Source organism: Corvus kubaryi, unplaced genomic scaffold (genome assembly GCF_017639235.1).
Source record: "Corvus kubaryi isolate FWS band 111438036 unplaced genomic scaffold, C.kubaryi_AGA036_p1.0 68, whole genome shotgun sequence".
Classification (NCBI taxonomy): Eukaryota; Metazoa; Chordata; class Aves; order Passeriformes; family Corvidae; genus Corvus; species Corvus kubaryi.
The window spans coordinates 7,185,843-7,210,069 of NW_024582056.1; the positions used below are offsets into that span (position 1 = coordinate 7,185,843).

General features: G+C 40.9%; 1 protein-coding gene across 1 annotated transcript in view; it reads left to right on the plus strand.

Annotated features, from left to right (window-relative positions):
- The window catches only part of MYO10 (myosin X), a 162,435-nt gene that overhangs the window by 78,858 nt on the left and 59,350 nt on the right, over positions 1 to 24,227 (plus strand). Inside the window, exons 4-11 of the mRNA XM_042048727.1 lie at positions 10,069 to 10,256; positions 17,205 to 17,339; positions 18,359 to 18,483; positions 19,384 to 19,397; positions 19,522 to 19,606; positions 20,273 to 20,376; positions 22,446 to 22,575; positions 23,501 to 23,619. Coding sequence (XP_041904661.1) covers positions 10,069 to 10,256; positions 17,205 to 17,339; positions 18,359 to 18,483; positions 19,384 to 19,397; positions 19,522 to 19,606; positions 20,273 to 20,376; positions 22,446 to 22,575; positions 23,501 to 23,619 — 900 coding nt within the window. The remainder of the gene's footprint in view (positions 1 to 10,068; positions 10,257 to 17,204; positions 17,340 to 18,358; positions 18,484 to 19,383; positions 19,398 to 19,521; positions 19,607 to 20,272; positions 20,377 to 22,445; positions 22,576 to 23,500; positions 23,620 to 24,227) is intronic.

Below are 24,227 nucleotides of genomic sequence, written 5' to 3' on the forward strand. Positions count from 1 at the left end.
CATTCGTGGGCTGCTTTAGTGAGATGGAGAGGGCGAAGAGGTCAAAGTTTTATTAAAACATGAAAGCTTCTCTTTCTATTCTGCTCTGTACCACTATTTTTTTTCCTTGGTTGGTTGGTTGGGGAATAAATAATAGATGCACTGACAACAGGGTCAATTCCTGTTGACTTCCATGAGTTTTCTATTTGTAATACAAAAGCTCTAAGCTGTATTTAATGGTAACTTCATATCAAAAGCTGTGAAGTAAAAATTTTATCATTGTGTGCGGATTTTGTCATTGGTGATGGTATATATTGCTAATGTCTTCCCAGATTTGAAGGCTAGTATTCATGTTGTTTTCTCCACACCTGTATTGCATGTCACTTCTAACTCTATAAGCTGAAAACAGAAAGCAGACCAACATGCAAAATCTTAAGAAAAATTCAGTCATTTGCGCAAATGCCAACAGCAGCTTAGTGCTGTTCAGTCAGAGCTTTTGCAAACAGTGCTGAATGCTTCTGCATGCACTACTGCCTCACTTGGAGGTAAGCTTTGGCTCCTTTCTGCAAGGTCTATTGTTCCCAGTCCAGCAAAATCATTGAAAGGAGGGCAGGAATTTGGGCTCCAAAACTTAGGGCGCTTACCTGACACCAGCATACGTTTCCTTTACGTGAGTTAGGCTTTGACTGTAAAGTGAACTGCACAAAATTTACTGTTTGTACTGCACTGTCCAACTGTCCTATACACATATTCCAGCAGTTTAATACTAGAAAGGCTACAAACAACCCATTTAAGTTGGGAATTAATTAACTTACTTTCATTGCTATTGTTCATCTGTGTAAATGGACTATTGATTCATAGCCACGCTGTTATTTTTATTTGAAAAGAGGTGGTCCCTTTCTCACAAGCAGTTTCAGCTTTTTCCCTTTGATGTTTGTCAGTCTCTCCTTTCACAAGCAAGTGGAATCCAAAAGTTCCATTTAGCAGATTTTTGACAGTTAATTCCATTTGCCATCTTATTCCTGATTTCTCGACTGACGGCTATTTGGCAGCAGTTCAGTGCCATCCAAGTAAGTACCTGGCATAGACTTAGATTTCAGTTATGCTGGCTTTTGATTTCTCTTTTCATGCTCTGTTAAAGAGTAATTCCTGCTCTTCCTGCTTTCCTCCTAAAAAAAGCCCTTTCTATAGAAGAGGTCTTCAAACATTAAAGAGACAAAGGAGTTATGGAAATCTGGATATCAGTATATAAAACACTTGCAGGCAGAATTAAACAGATCTGCGAAGCTTTATATAAAAACATTTTTCCAATGTTCTAGAGAGACTGCTCTTTGGTTCATGGTTTTACCAGCATTTTTGTTTTCCTTTGTGTGCATTTTCTCTGAAAAGCCCCTTCATCTCTCCAGTATGAATCCATAGGAAGGAAGAAGACCATTTTTTTCTTTTCCTTGCTGGAGGGTAAATTAGACCTTCAGACAGTTTTGAAAGACTCATTTGAGCATTGTGCAATAACAAAGCAGGAGGAAGAACTAATGTGTGGCCACAGGCCATTTGAAATGAAATGACGAGCCATGGGGTCTCTGCTCTTTGTGGGGCCTTTTTTGATTTGAGCTAGAGCTCGCCTGGTTAAAATTGTGCACACAGATTGCTACAGTCTGAAGTGCACACTTACTTTCACATGCTGTATTGCAGCCCATGAAAATAACAAAAATGAATGTCTCGTTCTGATCAATCATGTTTGTGTTCAGGAGGTCACCGCCTCTATCTGCTTGGCAATGGTGAAGAGGGAAATTCTTCTGTAATTGTATATATGAAAACTGCACAAAAGATCATTATTCTGACCCAGTAGATAGGACTGCTGCATGGTAGAGATTGCATTGTATTAGTCAGCGAAAAAGTGCAGTAAAAACAAGGAGACTCGGTGCTTTTTATACGGGAGAAAAACTGCCAGAAACCTGTCAATATCTTGAAGAAGGAAACATGTCTATCTGACATCAGTATTACTATCTGCTGTGCTGGTTTTTACCTTTGGCTCTAACAGTGCTCTTTTATCAACTTTTCTTTATATTGGTTTCGTAATTCCCAACTGGATTGGTTTTTGTGTGGATTCAGGATAACATTTGTAAGGTTCCCTTGAGTAATCCTCATCCAAATGGAACAATCTGTTCAGTAGGAGAAAATGAAGAGAAAAATAAGATGAAATTAAGCTGTGGGTGTTTCTCTTAACCAGTGGAGAGTTCTTCACCATCTCTGAACCTTCTGTGGAGTTAAGCAGAAAGGTGTCTGCCTCCCTGCAGTTTTGGGTATTTGCATTGGCAGCTATGGTGACCAAAACCCAGTTTTTAACCCTTAAGAAGTAGACCTAGACAGTTTCATTTAGCTTCCTAGGACAAGGACTCAATGAATGTGCCAGATTGAAGCTGTAGGGAGTGAAAGGAACCTCTTAGTTTAGAAGTTAAGGTAGCTGGGTTACAAAGTACAAGTTTTTCATGAAGAGGTAGCATAGCCTTCACCCTTGGAGTGGCTTGGGAACAGGATGGTGTTGCCTAATTCTGTTGCACCAAGGGAAGCTTTAAGGTCACATTAGCTGGGTTGAAGGGTCAACTAACAGACAAGGCTGCATCTAAGAGGGTGTCCTGTTGCCCAACAGTTGCCTGTGATCATCTGAAATCACATGTTTTAAAATAATCCAAAACTATTCCAAAATCTTCTTGAGAACTGTGCAAGTGGAAATAAGCATAAAGCCTGGCTTTGAAAAGGGCTTGGTCTGTTATGCCTTGCTCAGCACAGAAGGCAAAAAGGCCAGCAGGAAGGTGGTTGGTAGGAGAGGCTGCTGCGGTTTCCATTGTGGACTGAAGGACATGAAAAAGTGCAACTGAGCAGTGTGAACATGCCTGAGAAGACTTTTCAAAAGAAAATACACTTTTCAAAAGCAGTGACAAGGGGAACATGTAGTAGGTGGGTCTTGGCTGTAGGTAGCTGCCTGTTGACACTTGATCTTCTTAGTGAAATTCCATGCCATGTTCTGGTTCCCTTCTAAAGGTCCTCTCCTATGGGTGCTAACTCTTGTATTTGTAGTGTGGCCAGTGTGTTTACAAACAGCTCATCAATCCTACAGCTGACCTTAAGATGAAAAAAGGACACTTTAAGGGTCATAATGTTGAGTGCATTGACAAGGGACACAGATAGAGAAAAGCAAAGCTAATGTAAATTTGCGTGGTTGGAAGCTCACCCTGAGTCACCAGACATGGTGAAGACTGCAGGAGCCCAAGCATGTAAAGATGATTATAGAGTACGGCATTTCCATCTTAGAAATGGCTTGACCGGTTGAAAACATTTAAAATATGTAGTTTTAAAAAACATTGAAAATTGTAGTTTAGTACTTCACTTTGATTATGGTTTTTAAGAAAGAAGCTTGGCTTCAGACAGGAGACAACTGGATTCTGTCCCACTGAAATTAGCATGGGACTAGCTGAAGGACGGGGTATACTTACCACAGTGGTGAGGATAAATCGAGGACCTAGCATGAATGAGGGCATTAATTACCATCCTCTTTATGGCATACCATCGCCCCTTCTTCTGCCTCCCCTAAAAAGCACACCAAAATGTGGCCCAGTCATCTTTCTCCTTTTTCTGCTGATGTGTATGTGCTAGACGTTTGGCTGTCTTTGCCTCAGGATAAACTCAGCCCTGATTACCATTAATCCCTTCTCCTAAGAGAGCTGGGAACCACAAAGGCCATACCTGCAGTGTGGAGCAAACCCTTCTGTTCCCAAGTTTTTCATCCTGACACCGTAACATTTGGTGTTGAAAATGTAACGAAGCTAGATGGCTATTTTGTAGTCTTTTAAAAGTCGCCTGCCACTGCACGTTCTGTGAAAACACTGGTTTTGTTATTTGGTAATGTTACTGTAGCCGTGATGATTTAAAGGTGAGTGAGACGCAGAGGTTGTGTGGAATGGTGATAAAAATCTTTTCCCATGCCTTGTGTAAAAGTAACATAGAAGTATCTTTGAGGTGAGCTGGTTGCACTGCAGTTTTATTTGAAGTTTCCTATATATTAAGGGTAAGCCCAGAAAGTAATACTTGTTGAATAAATTGGCAGGTCGATACCAATACCCCCTTTTTTAAAAAATACTTTTACTTTTCAGACACAGAATCAGTTCCTTAAGAGACTCCAGGAGAGTCAGGAGTTGTTCAAAAATTATCCAGAAACATATTTTTTGAGGCATCTGTAACCATGCTTTTCTTTCTATAATAACATAGATTTTTCATCTAAAGCAGAAAGGCTTGAAAGTGCTCTTAAGAGAGTTGGACAAAGTCCTCTTTCTCAATGTTAATATCTGTAACAAAACATCTTAATTTCTGTATTTTATCTATTCCGTCATTTCTGGTTCCAAGTTATGAAGAATATTTTGATTTCTGTTGGCAGTAAAGAAATACAATGATAGAAAGAAATAGAGTAATGCAGTCTTCTTATGCCTGTTTAAATAGTGCAAGCAGTTTTGGTTTTGGTTATCGTTGTGGATCAAAGATTTAGCTCAGGAGCAGCACATAATGCCCTTTAACAGGGTCCTTCAGGCTGCTTCTGCCTTGTCTCTCCCACTCTCCCTGTAGCATGAAATATGGAAAGCCTAAAAAAGTGTGTGTCCTTCCCTGCTTCCCGCTTTTTATTTATTTATTTATGAAAGAAGGAAGACTGGGATGTCTCAGATGCTGGAAGTCTGTGAAGTACAGAGAGGGACACCTTGATGTAGAAGGTGAAAGGTCATGAGAAAAGCAGTGTAGAATAGGTTTAATGACCTTACATGGGAAAAGCGAGCTTGGGTAAAATACAGATGTCATAAAGGATCCTTAGAAACAGGAAAGTTATTGTGGAGAAGTTTTGATATGAAAGGGAAGAAGTAGAAGGTGGATGGTTGCTGGATATGGAGCAAACCTGAAAGGCTACACCCCAAAATTCTAAAAAGTGTCTGTGAAGGAGAAAAGATGAAAAGCAGGGTGGCCCTGGTGTATTTATTTATTTACAGGACTAATGAAGTGGTCTTCCATTAGGGCAGTTTTCTTTTTTATTGCTTTTTCATTATAGAGAGTCTGAAAAGAAATTTGAGGAGGAAATTTCTTACTCTACTTTTTTTCTTTTTTTCTGAGAGCCTTTTGTACAAGAGAAAGAAAGACATTTCAAATTTTATTTTGTTCATCCATTGCAAACTTGTTTCTTGTAATTTTAAGCTAACTTGAAAAACTGTATTTTGATCAATAAAACTTTTTACATAATTTAGATTTGTTTGGTATCAAACTGAAGTAAATTTATTGTGTCTTCATTTAAAAAAAAAACCCAAACACCCTCTCGTGTTAGACAGGACTACACTGACCATGTTAAGTTTTGCTAGAGTATTTCTGTGGGTATCAGCAGTCTTTGTGAGCTCTTGAACCTTGTTAAAGAACAAATTGGTTTTCAGTGTTTGAAGAACTGTGGGATGATTTCAAGACAGAGGCTCAAAGCTAATCGCTATCAGAAGGCAACAAGTGAAACAAAAAACGTTCAAAGAACTGATGAAAAATTGCTTCCTTTCTGACGTACATCTTTCATTTTGTCTTGCCTTACTGAATGTCTAGCTGAGAAGATAGGATTTGAACTTCTAGTTTTGAAAGTCCTTGTAGAGGATCAGCAAACCATTGTTTTTCCTTTCTGCTGAAAGGGGGAGCAGGACTGTCTGTGGCTTGTGAGCGAAAGTGTTTTAGGAGATGAATTAACAATGTAAAATTTCAGTAAAAATTTGAAAGTGTAAGAGGAACCCAACCTTTAATATGGCAGTCAAAGTGCTGCATTGGGGTTCAGGCTGAGTAACTCAACTTTCATTTATTCTTTGGCTTAAATAAATATATTAGTGGTGATCTGATAACAAGTTGTTGCTGGTTTAGTCTGTACCAAAGTAGTTCAAGAGTTTGTGTGGGGTTCTGTGTGAAGTGTTGAGTCAGTCATGTAACAGGGAATATTAAACTGCCCTGTTCAATGCCATGGATTTAAGGGGTCAGGCTTGTAACAGGAGTTCTCATAGTATATCACTGAAAAAGCTCTCCAACTATTTCAACTGGAAATCTTCAGAACTCCTGTGTCCGCTTGCTAGTGCTCTGGCAGCATTTCTCATATTCATAATTGCTTTGGAATGCTTTCATTCAAATAAGTAATTATTGACTTCCAGAAACAGATTAGAAACTGCAAAGAACAAAAAGAAAATTTAGGTTACTGTCTTAAAAGCAAAGTGGAAGTGTCATTCTTATGTGAAAATACCTTTTCTGAAATTTCACCTGCTTTGTGATGTTGCCATAATATAGTAATTTAGAGATCCTGCTTCTGACTGTTAACCCATGTAGTGTGCCATATGACGATGTCTGGTGCAGAAGTAGCATTCGGGAGACAACACATGTCCGCTGAGCAGTCCTGCATTTTTTGTGTATTTTTACACTGGTTTAATCTGCTGCTAAGGTGCTTGCATTTGCCAAACCAGAAGGTCTGCCCTACAAGAAAGGGGTTGTGTCGTGCGGCTGCTCAGAGTTCCCAAGGGAAGGGCAAGTGGAGGAGCCTACAAGAAAGATTGAGAGGGGATTTTTGCAGAGGCATGTAGTGACAGGATGAGGGGGAATGGCTTCAAACTGAAAGAGAGTATGTTTAGGTTAGATATTAGGAAGAAATTCTTCACTGTGAGGGTGGGGAGACACTGGAACTGTTTGCCTAGAGAAGTTGTGGATGCCTCATCCCAGGAAGTGTTAAAGGCCATATTGGATGGGGCATTGAGCAGCCTGTTCTAGTGGAAGGTGTCCCTGCCCATGACGGGGATGTTGGCACTAGATGATCTTTGCTCTCCTTCCAACCCAGGCCATTCTGTGATTCTATGAAATTGGGAGGTGGCAGCATTCTTCTTCAGGGGAGTACATGTGCCCTTTTCCCCTCCCCCAAGTCCCTAACTTTGGGACTCTTAGAGGTGCCAGGGTAGAGTCTAGGATCTACTGCTTATAAAATATTGCTACTACTAAGGCCCTGTGATAGGTATTGGATGGGATAAGTAGTAAGCCTGGAAGTGATGTAGGAAATGATTCTTGCAGCAGCAGATCTTGCTGCAGTTGAGTATCCCAGAGGCAATTTACAAAGACTTCTGGAAGATAGGTCTTTTAATGTGAACTTTTAAAATAATTGGAATAGTTTTTAATAACAGTGCTGCTTCAGCCCATTGATACTTTGCTGAACTACCGTGGGTAAAGGCAGAACTTTTGCTTGGGCCAGCTAACTCCTTAGTCCATGCAGATACCTGGTTGTGGGTGCTCTTGGGTTGGACTGTGACACCCAGTAGGTGATAAATGTGATACACTGTGTCTGTGAAGAATATACTTTTTTTGTGATACTGCCTTGGGATGAGGAGGTTGTTTTTTGAAGTCCTGAGTTTGTTCTCTCTTATGCCATTGTAATTTGGTGGCAGTGTGTGCACGCATTTAACTTGTCCTGCAAACAGGTAGTACATACTCAAAGCACCAGAAAACTGGAACCACAAAGCTGCACCTTTGTTAGCAGAGGTTGTGGTGGTTCACATTTTTGGTGAAAGAAAAAGACAGAGAGAAGGAATTTTTAAAATAGTGACATGTCCTAAGCATTACTCCATGAGGTGATTTAGAAATTGCTTTCACCAGTATCATTTCTGCTGTTCACCAGGTTTCTTTTATTGCCTTAACACACCGCCTGTTTCTCTATTATACCTTATTGAATTACAAGGCAATGAAGGCAGCTCTCTTTATTTAATAAACTTTTATTATTCACAGTAATGACTCATGTTCTGGAAGTCTTTCTGTCCCTTTAAAAAAATTGTGCTTAAGTCATGTGAAAGACTGCGCATCGTAAATGCATGATGAAGTGGGCTGCTGTCACCTCTTCTGGTATTTACTATTTAGAAGAGGAGAAGCAGGAAAAGTCACCACGTGTAGCCCATGGTGATGCAGTTTTGCCAGTGCTTTATCATGGAGATACTGTTCTGTCAGGTATTAATCATGCAGAAACAATAGAGTGGTTATTTAGTTATGAAATTAGATGGTATCATATTTCATGGGGTTTTTTTAATTTATGCCTTTGTCATGGCATCTGTTGTGTGTGCCTCAAGTTACTCTTTTCAGAAGTCTTTAGCCAGATTTTAATAAGGTAAAGAAGAAGATCTGTAGCAGTCTGTTTTATTGGTCATACTTGCGCTGTAGTCATGTAATTAAAAAAAAGAAGCCTCTTAAAATTTTGCCTGTGCAAGCTGTGCTGAAATATGTATCAAACAGAGGAAGTTTGTTTTCAGAGCTTTCCTTGTTACTTATTACTTATTTAAGAAACCAAGAGGGGATGATCCCAGGAAATTAACCTGTTGTCTCAGTGCTGTAATTGCCCTGCGATACAATCTTATGTTGAAATGGTATCTCTCCTCTAAATGAAATCTTCTGAGCTGTTGCACAGCATGAGAGGGTGGGGGGGGGGGGGTGTGCTATAAAACATACAGATTGAAAGTTCACCACTCTGTAAAAGGTACTGGAGTTACAGTGAGGAGGGATATTCCCCTTACTGCTAATAAAATCGTCATGATTTTGAGGACACCACAGCAGTTCCCTTAGCAAAAGCTCTAAGCTGCAATTTGTGTCGGGCCTGATGGAGGGTGAGCAGGTGGATAATGGGGACTGGAACAGCAGGGTAACAGTGAGACAGGAGAGCTGATACACAGTGATAATTGCATGTTAATTGAGGAGAAAAAGAGGGAGGCAGATAAATGCGGGCTGTAAATGCTGCAAAACCAGACTGATAGAGGGGAAAGGAAAGTCTGGGGGAACTGATGGTCCCTGTGTCTTAGTGAATGCCCTGTGGGGGCCTGTACAGAGAAGAGGGAGGCTGCGGGAGGAGCATGTGGGGCTGCCTTTCTCTGGTATGCAAGATGCTGCTCCCCTTATCCATCCCTCTCTGGTTAGGGTGGAGATGAAGAGAGCCCCAGTCCTGCTGTCAGCTTCACAGCTGGTTTCTGTCAGCGACTAGAGGGTTGACTGCTGGTGAGGCATCTCTCTGTGCATGGGGGCTGTGTTACAGGGCTGGAGGCTGCACAGCCTGGCTCTTCACCAGTCCAGAGCAGGGCTGTTGAAGCCAGGTGTTAGCTTCCTGCCTGCAACTGCAGAAAGGGCGTTTAACAAAACAAAATTGGTATTGCAGCAGTAACGCTGCACACGCCATACAAGATATCAATTAATTTCACATGCCCCAGAAACTGTGGAGATAGCATGCTTAATGTTATCTCCTACCTCACTTAATCTGATTTTATTCGAAAAATACATTGAAGTGGATAGAGGGTGAGAGAGAAATTGAACGCGTTGTGAACAGACTGTTGCAAATGATCAGGTTACCGCAGCCTAATGAGTTAAGGCAATGGGAGAGGGCATAAGCTGCTACCTGGGTGGTTTGAACCAATGTGCTCTTTAATTGCAGTGGGATAGAAATTAATGACTTGACAGCTGCTGTTTCTGCATCAAACTAATAATAAAAAAGTTGCGGAAACCCACTGTTTTTGGAGCATCTGCCGGTTCACATGCTTTTCTTGGAGCCTGCTATTCTAAACATAATGGTCCCAGTGTCTACCATAATGCCTGATACTTGTTTTAAAAGTGAGTAGCAGAGAAGGACTTGGATACTCTACATGGAAATGCAGACTTTTCTACCATTACTTCAGGCACAGTCAGGTTTTTAGTTAGTTCAGCAGTCCCATGAGAAGCAGCTGTAGGCCAGCGCTGACAGGCATTACCGTGCAGCTGTAGGCAGCATTAAGGCAGGGATTTGTACCGTCAATAAGCTCAGTGTAATAGGTGGGGTAAGCCTGAGAACATGACAGAGGTGGGAACAACTTTCACCCTTTTGTTGCTTTTATTGGAAAGGAAGAAATCAGGGAAAATTGCTGGCCACCTTTATCTGAAGTATTGTTATGGTTTTGCAAATGCGTATTTTTTTGTCTATCATTTGAGAAGAGTGTTGATCTGTTCCACCCCGCATGTGGTAACAGCTCTGGGGGTGCTGTGTGCTTGCAGACCTACATTGGTTCGATAGTTGCCTCCGTGAACCCCTACAAGAGCATCCCGGGCCTGTACGACTGCGCCGCCATGGAGCGATACAGCAGGCACCACATGGGAGAGATTGCGCCTCACCTCTTCGCCGTGGCCAACGAGTGCTACCGCTGCCTCTGGAAGCGCCACGACAACCAGTGTATCCTCATCAGGTGAGTGGTGGCTGCAGCTGCTTTGGGTACCCCTCATGGTGAGCCTTTCAAGGTGATTTGGGAGCGTGGCTATGGGCCACATGGGGAGAACTCCAAAAGGTAGCAGGCTTTTAAAACAGCAGTTTCAAGAGAGTTCTGAGCTGGCTCTGTGTCATTCTGTGGACCTCTAACAAAACGTTTTTTCTTATGCCTCTTCCAATGTCACTTAGTGAAAAAAATCTATTGTAATTTTGTGCATTTTTTGGTCTTCCCACATCAAATGTTTTATGTGTTTTCCCACCAGTTTAAACATCTCTGTGCAGCTCAGTAGTTTGTCACCACTAGACCCTGATTCCTGTATGGAGAGGAAAAGAAAAACGTAACCCACCAGCCTTGAGAAATGCAGTAAATAAGAATAGCAAAAGAGAAACCCCTCCACATTTCAGCCACTTATTTCTGCCTGATTAATCTTCCTTGCTTAATCTTGTTGTGCTTTAATTTAATGGTGATTTAATAGCTTCCCGTTTGAACCACTGTTTCGCTGGTATTCAGGATCTGGCTGTGGCCGAGTGTGCGTTAGGGAGCAGTTGGCATTTCAATAGCTTTTCACTGCTTTCAGCTCCTCCTTCCCTCTGGCTCCAGAAGAGCTGAAAACGCAGCCAGCTCTTTTCCCATTCCCTAGCCTGCCAGCTCAGCTGCGTTGGCTCACACACAGGCAGGGAGACCAAAGCCTTGCCTGCCAGATCGGGAGGAGCAGCTCGCTGGTGATGGCACCAGTGACCGGCCTCTGGGCAGGGGGTGATGCTCAGGGGGGTGAGAGAGCTTGTGTTTCTGCTTCCTCTCCTCTCTTGCCTTCACAACATTTCTGAGATTAGGCCTACTTGGCATCACCTTCCTGCACTATGAGGTTACGTGTGTAGAGCTCTTCAGGCACAAGTTGACATGATTTTGGCTGTCTCCTGACCTCCCTAGGAGGCCTTGTGGTGGCTGTAGGACTGACACACATGGGGCAGACAGTGGGACAGAGAGGGGATGAGGCAGAGTGAGAGCAGCACCTTTTCCAATAGGCAGTTTCTACTGACATTTCGGCTTTTAGGCCAGGTTGCAAGGCTTCCTGGATAAGAGGGGGATTTGGTGCATGTAGTTCAGCACCCAAGCCATTGTCAGAAATGTGGATTAGCTGCAACACAGCCAGGCCTGCATGCAACTTTGTGCAGGCTCTCCAGTCTCAGTGCCCACCTGCTCTCACCACTAGGCAGATTCTGCCTGGCAGTGAGACAAAGCTGAAGAGTGTGTTTTTTCAGCTTTCTTTAACTTTATTTCTCCTTCTTATTATTTAATACGTAGTTCTGTACATATAAAGATGGGTCCAAGTAAGAGTCCAAGCAAAATGAAATGCCCAGAGATCTTTTTCATGTGACAATAGCTAGCCTGGAGTCATGGTTTTGTGTTTTATTGCCAGACAGTTACTTGTGAACAGCCTGTGTACACAAATTTAGGGAACCAAAACAATTTCTGGTGGCCATTGGTATTTTTGCCATTCTGTATGAGCCTCAGTATTTTACCTTTCATTCTAGTTCCTCACAAGCTGCCAAGAGGAAAGCAGGTTATGTCCTAAAATGGACATAAGCAGAATGTGATGTTCCAGGGGAGTCTTCAGCATTCTCTGCTCTGTAAACCATGTACTTTGGTACAGATAAGCCATAATATGGAGAAGTTTTGTATTAGGAATCCCTTTTAAAATTGTTTACTGTGGTCATGGATTGAAACACTGATTTGTGTAAGTTCTGTGTTTCAGGTAAGTGGCACACAACTTTAGAAGGGTATCTTGATACTGCAGAAATTGAGGAAATGTACAATTTTAATTAAAAGAAGTCAAATCTGCTTTCCTAAAGGACTATTATCTGCTCTGTCTGTGAAGGACTCAGAATAGGATTTTTTTTAATTACTGAAGGTTTCCCTGGCCTTCATATGGTTTAGGAAAGTCCCTGTGGTCATATACGTAGTTTAGGACATAGAAAGTGGAGGTTTAACAGTGTGCTTGGTAAGTTCAGCATCCTGGTCATTCCTGCCTCTTTTACTGGCTTAGAATTAGACATTGCAACAAGTCACTGTACTGTCACTGTAATTTCCTTGGTTACTACTGGCATTTAAAAAAGAAAATAGCCAAGTGGAGCTCTTTAGTGTCTGAATTCAGAAAAACATTCTGGTCTTGCATTTAATGTAAGAGATGATAAAGAGGGAAATTCTGTTGCATCGCGAAAACACAGTAGTTAAAGTGAGGGAATTATTCGGGTAGGTCTCACGTTCTGATTGGCAGTTTGAGCTGCTCCTGACCTTGGGATCTCAGCACTCCGCAGCAAATTGTAAACAGCCCCACGGAGGACGGCGCTTGGAATGCTTTCTGATGATCCTCTGGACTTGAAGTGCCCCCTGCTGGCCCCCAGAATTAGCTCAGCTTTGGTTTGGAGCTGCTTTCTTCAGGCTTTGGGTCCAAAACCTGTGAAAAAGCTTCTAGTGTTTTGCAATATTAATATTGGGATATTTTTCTGACTGGGGTAGGGTGAGAGGGTGAATTTCAGAACACAAATTAAAAACTGTCATCATAAAGACTCAGAATATGATATAAATGTGAGACCATTTTTTTCTAGTATTACCACCCAGGTCAGAGGTGAAAAGGAAGGAAATACAGAAGAGATGATAATAAGCAGAATCACCCAAAGATGCTTATTTATTGGTTTGTGTAACATGCACAATTTCTGTAATTTTAATTCAGGATAATGCTGCATAAAGAGGACTTAGCAGCCTAAAATGTCAACAAAACAGCACACTGAAGAAGCTGTACGCAACTGGTGCATTAGAATATATACACAGTTGTGAAATGGTGTTTTAACTCTCCCAGGCTAAAAAACTAGAGTTTTTCTGTAGACAAAAAACATCTGCATCAATGAATTCTCAGTTTCATGTTGGTCTGAACCCTTATCACAGGGTCCAGTTTCTTTTAAAACAGGAAAAGAAAAAAGCCCACCACCATGTTAAAAAAATCCTCTGATTTTTCAGCTGGGTGCCTCAGGAACATGAAGAAAGCCCATCTTATTTGAGCAATAGCCAAACAACTTGTCCTGATGTAGGAAAGGGTCTGAGCTCCCCCATGATTAGCTGGAGTTCACAAGTTGGGACCAAGTTCAAACCTCCACTTCTTTATTACACAAATAGTAAAATATCTTTAGGTTTGTTTTTTAAGGTGGTTTAGTCTGTGCAGAAGCAAACACATGCTCTTCTCTCAGATAAATAGCAGCTGATCCACTTCAGAGCACTCCCAAAGAAGTGTAAAGCAGTTGAGGGAGCAGCAACAGTTGCTTTGTATGACATTCAAGTCAGTGCTGTGAGTGGGAAATCACTGTCTGATAGCAATTTGTTCTCTCTGTTATCATCTGATGGCCTGAAACTTTTTGTTGTTGTTTTTCAGCTTGAAAATCAATGTGAACCAAACTCTTTATTTGGGACCCAGACCTGTGATGGATGTGATGTCCTGACACACCAAAGTTCAGACATGCATTTGACAAACTATATTTGCTGTTTGGCTATTGCTCAAATAAGGCAGACTTCCTTCGCGAAGGGCCTATTTTATCTGTGTGTGTCTGTCTTGGGGTTTTAAAGCCCCAAAAACCTCACTTGATGAAACTTTTAAAAGGACTTACAGTTGTTCACGTACTCAGATGCATGGGAGAAATACTGACAAGATATTCTCCAGAGGTCAAAACAATAAAAAACTTTACTGTCAACTGCAGAAAGTCAGAGAACTTTTGCAAAAGTTTAGAGCAGGATTCCATCAACATAAAACAGCATTAACTTAGCCCATTAACTTAGCAAACTCTAAGCTCATCCAATTTTAAGTTACACAAAACTCCGAGAAGAGGGAATTAGAGGAAGAAAGAGAAAGAGAAAAAGGCAGAAAAGATACAGAAAAGAACAAGTATAGCTACCACTCCCGGTTCCAGCGGTGTTCAGCTGATAGGAATTCCAAGAGGAGGTGGGGTCAAGACATGTGCTGGCCTCCTGTCTCAGTTCAAGTACACTTTGGCCTTCCTGGGACCTTCCCCCAGGTGGGGCTTCTGGTTGTTTGGCCACTCAGGAGCTGGGTTAGGAGTTCCAGAGGTGGCCATGGACCAGTGCCTTTGGTGTGCCTGTGATTAGCAACCACTACAGACAGTTCTGTCTCTTACCCAGACAGAACAGGGAAATGATTTAGTGCTATATCCTTCAGAATGAGGAGTCTCTCTCAGTGACCCCTTTTTACACTGTGGCAGTCATGAGTCCAGGCTGCTGTGCCCTTAGCACGATGCCCTGCATAAAACAAGTCATGGAGAAAGTCTAAACCTCTTCTAAGTGGGGGCCTTTGGGGCTGCTGTCAGACTTAATATGTTCACAATCCTGAATGTAGTGATGTGGAACAAGCTGGGCACTTTAACTCATGGGCTGGAAAGGTTGCACTAAAAAATTCACCCTTTTACTGACCTTGTAGGTGAAAGCTTTCTAAGGACTGAAAGATTAATCCCACATAACTGTAAAAGTGGATAGAATGGAGTGGTTACTACTAAATGAGTAGAGAACAGTAGAGAACATTGTCTAAACCCATTCTTTGGATGGATCCAGACTTTGTGTAACTGAAGGTGGTTCAGAGGAAAATTTAAAAAGCAGTCAGAAGTATAACATGGGAAATGGCTAATGGAGACAGGCACCTTGAATTTGGAGCACTATCAAGTCATGCACAGCAGAAAGAGCACCAGGATGAATTGTTGGTTTCCCCTTCCAACATGAGAACTAAGAGGTATCACATGAAGCTAATAGGAGGTGGATCTGAAAAAACAAGTCTTGTTCCTTTGCTTTTTAAGGGAGTATGGCTAGAAACTCATAGAACATAAATCCATTCAGGGCTACAAGACACAGAAAAAACAGATTCAGATCAGGAAGCCTCGGAACAGCGAATAACTGGAAGCTGGAAGAACACAGAAGGGAAGTATTGTATGTCTTCCATGGCATCTCCAATTAGCAGCTGTGAGAATAGGACACTGGGCAGGTTCAGAACCAAACCAGTTCTGAGTCCCTCCTGTTCCAAGAAAAAATCAAGAGCGTATAATTGTGTGTAATGCCAACTGTACCAGAGAGAGGTGCAGGAGGTATTTTTCCACTGGCTTTGTGTATCTCACTTGTTTTATGGTTCTCAGTTACAGTGGGGTAACTTTCAGCTTCCATAGAACTACAGATTCTCCAAAGGAGGGGACTGTGGGTGGGGGCAGAGGAAAGATGGTGTTAGTGAAAGAGGTGATGTCCTCTTAGGTGTCACCCTGTGCCTGCTGTTGAGCTATACATGTGGCTCAGAGAGAGAGAATTTAGGCAGGAAGAGGTGCGTATCACTGGATGATGTATTGCACTAGACAAGAATAATGCAAGGGTTTGTGAAATTTTCTCAAAACTACTAGTAGAAATGTTTTTTATGGTGAGTATTAAATGCAGGAATATTAAATATTTGTTTCTGGGGCAGAGGAGATGAGTGAGGGCCTGCAAAGAGAAAAGGAAGGAATACTGAAAAGGCCAGACATTAAGGGTAAAATTACATAAAAAAACACTACAGAAATTTTTTTTATGTGGTTTAAATGTAATGGATGTATCACACTTGCTGGAACATACTGGCGGTAATGAAGATGTCTCATTATGTTTCCTGAGTGTCTATTCCCTAATTTTATTGTTGACATTCATTTGCAGGAAAATGTCATGCTGTTTTCTTGGGTGGTACCTTTCTTCTTTGCTTTTTACTAGAAAGCGTCATTATACTTTGTTGTAATCTAAAACCAGTGGGGTCATTACTCAGCAATGGCACAACATAGAACTGTCAAATTATCTAAGCTTGCTTCACATGCCCAGTTGTGCTCCATCAAAGTCAGTGACAAAATTCCCACTTGCTACAATGGAAAACGTGAAGTAAGACCAAAATATACCCTCTCTCTTTGGGAGTAAACTGAAATTAGGTACAGCTTAATTAGGAACTAGGCCACAGCTTAGGATACAGTGCTATGTCTCAAGATGAAGAGTGAGAAAACTAGACAAACTTTACCCACAAATTGTATTTCTTAATGGCTCACAGTGTGTGTTTAGGCTACATAATTGAAGAGAAAGGATATTGGGGAAATGAGCCAAATTTAAACTTTCCCTTTTTAGAGAGTTGGTTTTGAAGAGAAACTGAGTATATTGCCTTCTGTTTGTATCAGCAGGGTTGCTTATTAACAGTTTGTTTTGAGAATGTCAATTTAGCATTATCAAATTGCTTTGTTCTCCTGTGGGTGGTGATGAGAGGTTTTACATCTTTGATGGTAATGAGAGGTGAAAATTGTATATTTTGAACTCACATGAAACTGGTTTGTTTCAATAGGTATATAGAAAGTTTGTTTAAAGAGTATGTAGTTCTCTAAGAATTTCAGTATTAATTTTATAAGTATCCTTTATGTGTTAGAATGAGCATTGGTGTCTTTAACTTCCTCCCCTTCACAGCAGGGCTCCTTCATTAGCTAGATTGCTGCAACGTATCCCAAACTTTCCCATCTTAATTTGTAGTTTGGTCTTTATCCCTGACCATTGCCATGCCGTTGTTGTGACTTTAACATGATAGTGGGAAGTGTTGGATAATTGTTTGCATTCAGAGAGCTCTTTGTTGCCTCCTAGGTGTGTGTACATTTGCAGTCAGTGCCTTGAAATGCTGTCTGAGCAGTAGTATGAAGCCTAAGGACAGCTTGTGTTTTTCCCTGGATGTCATATTCAGGAAGTTAACAGGGTGTTCTGTCTCCATCTGACCATCATTTCTAATCACCCCGGTCTTCCTGACTTCCAGTAATGTGGAGTGTGGCTGGCCAGCCAGAGGGCTTCTTCACTGGCTAGTGGGACTGTGCAAACCATTTCCTCCTCTTCTTTCAGTGGCGAAAGTGGTGCTGGTAAGACAGAGAGCACTAAGCTGATTCTCAAGTTCTTGTCTGCAATGAGCCAACATTCACTGGAGCTGTCCTCCAGAGAGAAGACCTCCTGCGTGGAGCAAGCTATTCTTGAGAGCAGGTACTAGATCTTTCAATACATGGGTATTTTTTTCAGAAGACATGAACCTTGACATTGAAGTAAGAGCTTGCAGTGTAATCAAATATGTGTGTGTGTATTTACTGAACAATAAAATGAATATTGGAGAGAGGGAAATATTCCATTAAACAAAATTACCTGGCTCTTCTAGAGAGTGGTGAGCATGGTGGTATCTCTTGGTGAAGCAAAAATATGCAGAGTTTTGAAATGGATGAAGCTTTAATGGTGGCTTTCATTTTTGTGTAGAGCTGAATTCAGATAATCAGAGTGAGGGAAATGGGTGATGGGAGTGAGAAACCTTTGGTTCAGTTTGTGTAGCCTGAGGATGCGTTAGAACAAGATACAGCACGGTGAGGATTAAGTGCTCAAGCGGTAAAAGCATGCTGAGGAGAGGGAGGATAAGGAGAACTGATAACACAGATGAGTAAATGATCAGATAAATTGGACACAATCTACTCAAGCAAAAAAGAAATCTTGGTGTTCACATGAAATGACACGGTTCTAAACTATTTAAAAACAAAGGCAATTTAAGATGCTATTACTTTTGTTTATCTTGCTTCATCTCTGCTGTACGTGCTGTATCTTGATGTAGTTATTTTTTTTAATTGCCTTAGGACAAGGACTCCTTACATCTGTCTAGCAATTTGCATGTGCTGAGATTTCTTATTTCTATCATTTGAGTACTGCAGTGAGCATTGCGTGCATCTTTTGAGCGATTGCAAAAGTAGCGAGTAGCAGTAACTACTCTGCAGCTGCAGAGTAGTTCAGCATGATTTATCTTCCTGTTGCATGAATACTTGCATCTTTTGGTGGGAAGCTGAGATGCCCATTGCTAATAAATGGAGGGTAATGCTGGGATGTAGCCTGCTGTTGAGGAGAGTGTCAGAGGGGAGAGTGTCAGAGGGGAGCTTGTCAGAGTGTTGTTCCTTTCCCCAGCCCCATGTGTAGCTGTTGGCGTGCTGGTCACATGTTAACACTCCTGTCGTTTTTTGTTTTCACAGTCCAATTATGGAAGCTTTTGGCAATGCGAAGACTGTTTACAACAACAACTCAAGTCGCTTTGGGAAGTTTATTCAGCTGAACATCTGTCAGAAAGGAAACATTCAGGGAGGAAGAATTATGGATTGTATCCTTGTTTAGTGATTTCATGCCTGTTTGTGGGAAGTCCCCATGTACCTCCTTGATGGAGGACTGAGGGAGAACTGTCTTGCCTTTGTCCTTTCACCCTGTCCTGAAATATGTGCAGTTAAACTGAGCTGATGTAGGTGGGAAGGGGAGGCAGCAACACCAAATTCACACATGCACACACGCTTTTGTGGCAGCGTGGGGTGTATGTACTCTTGGAGGACCAGCATTTTGTATTGCTACTGCTAGCATGGCATGGCTCATGTGCATGTTCCCATTTAGTGAGCTAAAACAGCCTGAGTCTTTGGGAATAACTTCAGTTGTGAGCCATTTCCCTCATTACTATATCCAAAGATAAGCTGCTTAGTTCTCTGGAAAAGTACTTGAAGGAGCAGAGCTGCTCAATTTCTGCAGTGTGAGTCTGGGTGGGTTAAGTCCTCGGACTTGTCCTGCATTTAGCAAAATCAGACTATGAGCCAGCTCTCCTAGAGCACCAGAGCAGTGGGGATGAGGAATATTCCAAGAGGGTCCTACCTGCTTCTTTAAACTTAAGCTGCTTTTGCAGTGGGACAGATTTAGTTCTTGAAGTTGTTTCCAACCTTTAGGGAAAGGAAAAAGCAAAAGAAAACAGATGTCGTTTAAAATGCAGAATCTGCCAAGTCCAGTTTTGATGCGATGGAAGAGAAGGTGTTGATCCACTGATATTAGAACTGCTACAATATTGTCATTGTTGCTACTTTATTTATCTTGTTGTAGGTGTATTGTATGAAGCATGCTTAGCATGTTGTGAGAAGACAGTGATAGTCTTCCTATTGTCTCAAATGAAAGAAGCAAGATTATAAAAAACTTCTGCATTAATTGCTTTTTATTCCTTGACTGAAGCTGTTCTTGCTGGCTCCAGATTTATTGGAAAAAGTAAGATCACGTTTGCTTTTGCTTAATTAATTGTGTTTGATTTAATGTTTTCTCTGAAACTGTGGATAAAAAATCTGTCCTTAAAAATGATCACTTAAGTGGAAACTATTTTTTACTTTGACAGAATCGTGTAGTAAGACAAAACCCCGGGGAAAGAAATTATCATATATTCTATGCTCTGCTGGCAGGGATGGAAGAGAGAGAGAAAGGTGAGTGACAAAGCACAAGTCACACAACTGTAGTGGTTTTCTGCTAGCAGTCAGCAGTGGTGACAGCAGTGGAGAATTTAACTGCAGAAACCCACTAACCCAAGCAGAGAAATAGGTTATTTATTCAGATGGGATTCAGTGAATGTGAATTTGAGCTCAGTTTGATAAAGGAACCTACTTAGCTGAAGAATATCACTGAGCTGATGGTAGTTTTTTCTCCCAGCTTCTGCTGTGGCCTTGGGAAAATGACTTGGGGACAAACATGCCTCATTCTGTTCAAGCTGAATATTTTTGCTGGTACTAAATAACTCCACAGCAACAAAGATAAATAATTCTGGTTGTTCTAATCCTTTCTCATAAAGAATAAATCCACTGAACAAAAGAAATGACATTTGTTTATGTGCAAAATTGCCTAAAGCTGTCTCAGCATCTCCCTGTGGGCCTGCTGTCTTTGCATGCTAAAAAGTAGAGTTAACTCTGTTATGCAGCTAAATAAAACCCAGCAAAATAACCCCCCCATCTGATTTTAATGTAAAACTTTGTCTTGTGCCTTATTATAATTTCTGAGCAAATGAATTGTGACCTGTTTAATTCTGATATAGTAGTTTGTGGAGTACTTTTGTTTTGGTATTTCTTTTCACTCACCCTGTTTTCTCTCCTCATTAGATGCTTTTTACTTGTCTGTACCTGAGAACTACCACTACCTGAACCAGTCTGGATGTATAGCGGATAAGACAATCAGCGACAAAGATTCTTTCAAGGAAGTCATTGTGAGTTGCTTCCCTAGTTCTTTTGCTTTAAAAATGCTGGAAGTTCGGGTGTGTGGAGTCCATTGACAGCAGGGTACAAAGGCTTTCTGTGCCTTCCTGCATGTGCAGCTCTTTCACTGAGGCATTAGTCTTACAGGGACTTACATTTTCTCAAAATGCTTCAATGTCATTTTGAGCGTGCCTTTACCTTTCCTCCAGTATTTCATTTACTCCGTTGTTTCAAAGTGTGCTGTAATTTAGCAAAATGCTTACATTTTGAAATGAAAATAGTATCTGTTGGGAAGTCAGTAAGACTTTTACATGCATTTGCCTTTCCCCGCATTGTTTTATGCTACAGATATGTATATATATATTTTTTTTTTTAATTTTTTTTTCACTGTTTTTCAATCTGAAAGCTTTGCCCAAATCATGTGGCATCTACTGGGTGGAGCCTGCAGTGCAGCACACAGGGAGTGAAGCACCTGTGACTCTAAGTTGCAGCTGGGAAATCCAATTGTGTACAGTAATTTACACAACAGAGTTATGAAAACATAAGCACAGATTGAAAACCGAGTCCTGATGGAATCTCTCTGGATATCTTTATATCTTACATCCACAGCAATTAGTCTATACTGATCACACTAATTGGGTATTGTAGCACTGAGGTGATGTGTGTTAGATTTTAAAAATCAGATCAAATGCTTGGTTTTATGCCCTTCACCAAACTGTTTTTCTTAGCTATGGTAACCTTTTTGCTAAATTGACAAATGAATGTGTAGTGGATGCAGCAGGTTTTTTTAGAGTAAAAATCTCTCATCTTGTGTGGTGGAAGGAAGTGTTGGAAAAGTTGGTAGCCTGTCTATATTGTAGTCACATGCTGAAGTTAATTAGCATGACATTTAATTTGTGCTAATCATCCCAGGGTAGGCAGGGCATGAAATCAGCTGGGCAGGTGATGTTTGCCTGCTGCCCGCAGCATGGGCAGGCTGGGAGCAGGGGGTGCCAGCCTGCATTCCCAGAGCAGGAGGTGGGCAGAAACCCCTGCAGCTCACCCTCACCTGTCTTTCCCTATTGTAGTCATCTCCTCTGCCTGCTTTTATTGCAGTCTAAGTCTTGGAAATGTTACTTAAGGGAAACTTTTTTTGTAGGAGACAGGGAGGAGCAGCACAGTGAGCAGGGAGATGAACTCGTAGTGCTGCTGCCCTTTTGTTGTGAGAGGTCTTCTTTACAAATTAAACCTTCAACCATTATCACTACTCTGCTTTGAATTGTGGGATGAGTCTGAGGCTTTTCCATTTGTACTGGATGATTTATGAAAGATAAAATGTGTCCTCTGTCAAACACCTGCATTGACTATACCATAATGAGTCTGTAAGGGTACAAAACTGTGATCTGGTCTCAAAAAGGCTCATGTGACACCCAAATTTGGAAAGTTTGGTCATTTCAAAGGCATACAATTACCCTTTCTGTGTCAAAGGAAAGCATTTGTTCCTCTTGTTTTAGTACTTCTTTTAGTGTTTTATTATTTGCTCTTTTCCTCATTTATGTAGTGGAGCCTTGATTGTTGCCATATTGTTTATTCATAAATTCAGCACTTTTTATATAGATAGCTTTCCTCCTCAGTTTTGCTGGAAGTTGTCAGACCACATTGGAAAGGTGCATGTTTGGGCACAAAAATGATCAAATCTTACATGCTGCTGTGTTTTTCCTCCCCCATGCCTTGTTACCTACAAGGCCAGTAGGCAAATTTTGGTAAAAACACGCAGGAGGTAATCAATTAATAATTCAAATTAGAGTAATTGCATCTGATGCACAGCTCAGTAGGTCGTTCCAATATTTATATGATTTTAATGATGAATTTGAAAGCAAATTACAACATCATTACAGCATCAAAATGAAATTTCTTAAAAGCAGAGCAATACTTACATGTTCCAAGATGTCCCAGTGATGCCTTTGAGTGTATTCAATTTGGGATGAAACCAAAGGAATGGACTTCAGCCAGCTTTCTTTTAGTCCTGACTTGCTTTTCCAAGGCCTCCTATTTTTGAGTCTGTGTACATGTTATTGAAGAAGCTCACATGTCATTCCAGACTGCAATGGAAGTGATGGAGTTCAGCAGGGAGGAAGTACAAGAAGTTCTGAGGCTGTTGGCTGGCATTTTGCATCTGGGAAACGTTGAGTTCATCACTGCTGGCGGGGCACAAGTGTCCTTTAAAACAGGTGAGAAGGCTGTGCATCCAAATCTGAAGGTTTCTTGGGGTTCTGAAAGCCTTATTTGTTGTTAGTATATCTGAACATAGCAAGGACAGGCAGTGAAAGGGTTTTACTACTTTTTAACATCTGTAAACGTTGATTAGAATGTTACTTTGGGAGGATGGGGTTTGACAAATAAGGCACAGTAGTCTGCTGCTGTATACTGGGTCTTCATTTGGGAAGACCTTGGACACATATTTATTCCATTAACAGTAATGAAATTCTATTTGAATTTAATTCCTTCTTTGAAATATTCTCAAGTTGATAAAACTTAAGTGCTCAAATACATTCCCTAACCAAGACCTTCACTGAAAGTATCTTTTTTTAGAGCTTTCAATATTTCAGTTACATATCTGAAAGAATGTGCTGGTATGTCTAAAGATTGAGCTGGTGGGCATTTAAAATGTTTGTTTAAATATGGCATTAGAGAGTAGCATTCTGTACTGCTTTTTATACCACATTATAGCAAAACTGGAAATTAAAGTATGCATGGAAGAAAAATTTCATTGGTTTATCCTCATCATCCCAAGCAAAGCAGAAACACATTCATGTGGAAAAGAGTCAATTACTGTTTGTGTTTGGAAAAATGTGTTAGGGCAAGTAGTGGATTGTTTGAATTATTGACATGTAGGAGAAAAATAAATATTTGTGACTTACCTGTGATGTATTTCTACTGCTAATTTCCCTCAGATGTACATATTTATGCCTTTTCATGAGCAGCAAAACAGTATCCTAGAATTTCTAGTTGTGTTTTCATCTCTAAACCCTGTCATTTCAGGAGCATCTAAAATGGTGGTGGTGGTAGTAGTAATAATAATGGTAGAAAACAAAACTGGTTTCATAACTTTGTACATTGAAGGACATATTTGTATTTTTCTTTCTTCTTTTCCAGCCCTGGGTAGATCTGCTGAGTTACTGGGGTTGGACTCCACACAGCTAACAGAAGCATTGACACAGAGGTCGATGATACTCAGGGGAGAAGAAATCCTAACACCTCTTAGTATACAACAGGTAAAGGCATCTCAGTTTTGACGTGTTTTTAGGGTCTTTGAAAGATGTCTCAGTCTTCAAGTCCAGAGAAGTCATTGGTCACTCAAGAACAGAAGCTTAGCTCATGCATCAGAGTTGTAACCAAGATCCCATCTATTATTCTGGCCAGGACTCGTAGCTTGTCTCCTGTTACTTTTATGAAGCCTGATTACTTACCATTTTTTTCAAATTCTAAACATGTAGGCTGATATTCTTTTCATTTTGGAGACTTGTGTCAGGGGGGTGTTTTTTCAAAATTTTCAGGAGAAATATTTTTATAATTTACAAGAAGGGAATTAGAAATAGGTAGGCATAACATTATGCTTCCCTCTGGAAAAGGGTGAGTTAAGGTATTATTTCCTACACTACTTCTTCCTTCCTCCGCAACTTAAGTTTATAATTTCCTAGTTTTTTGAATGCTTTAGCCTTGAAATGTAATTTTAAAGCCACATAGGTGTACAGCTGTTTTAAGCTAAACTGTTAAATCTCAAATCATGATGCCTTGTAAGTGTTAGTATAATTGCTGTCAAGCTACATAGGAATAGGAAGCCTCTTGCATTATACATTGCTTTGTGCTGTGCTAAGGACAC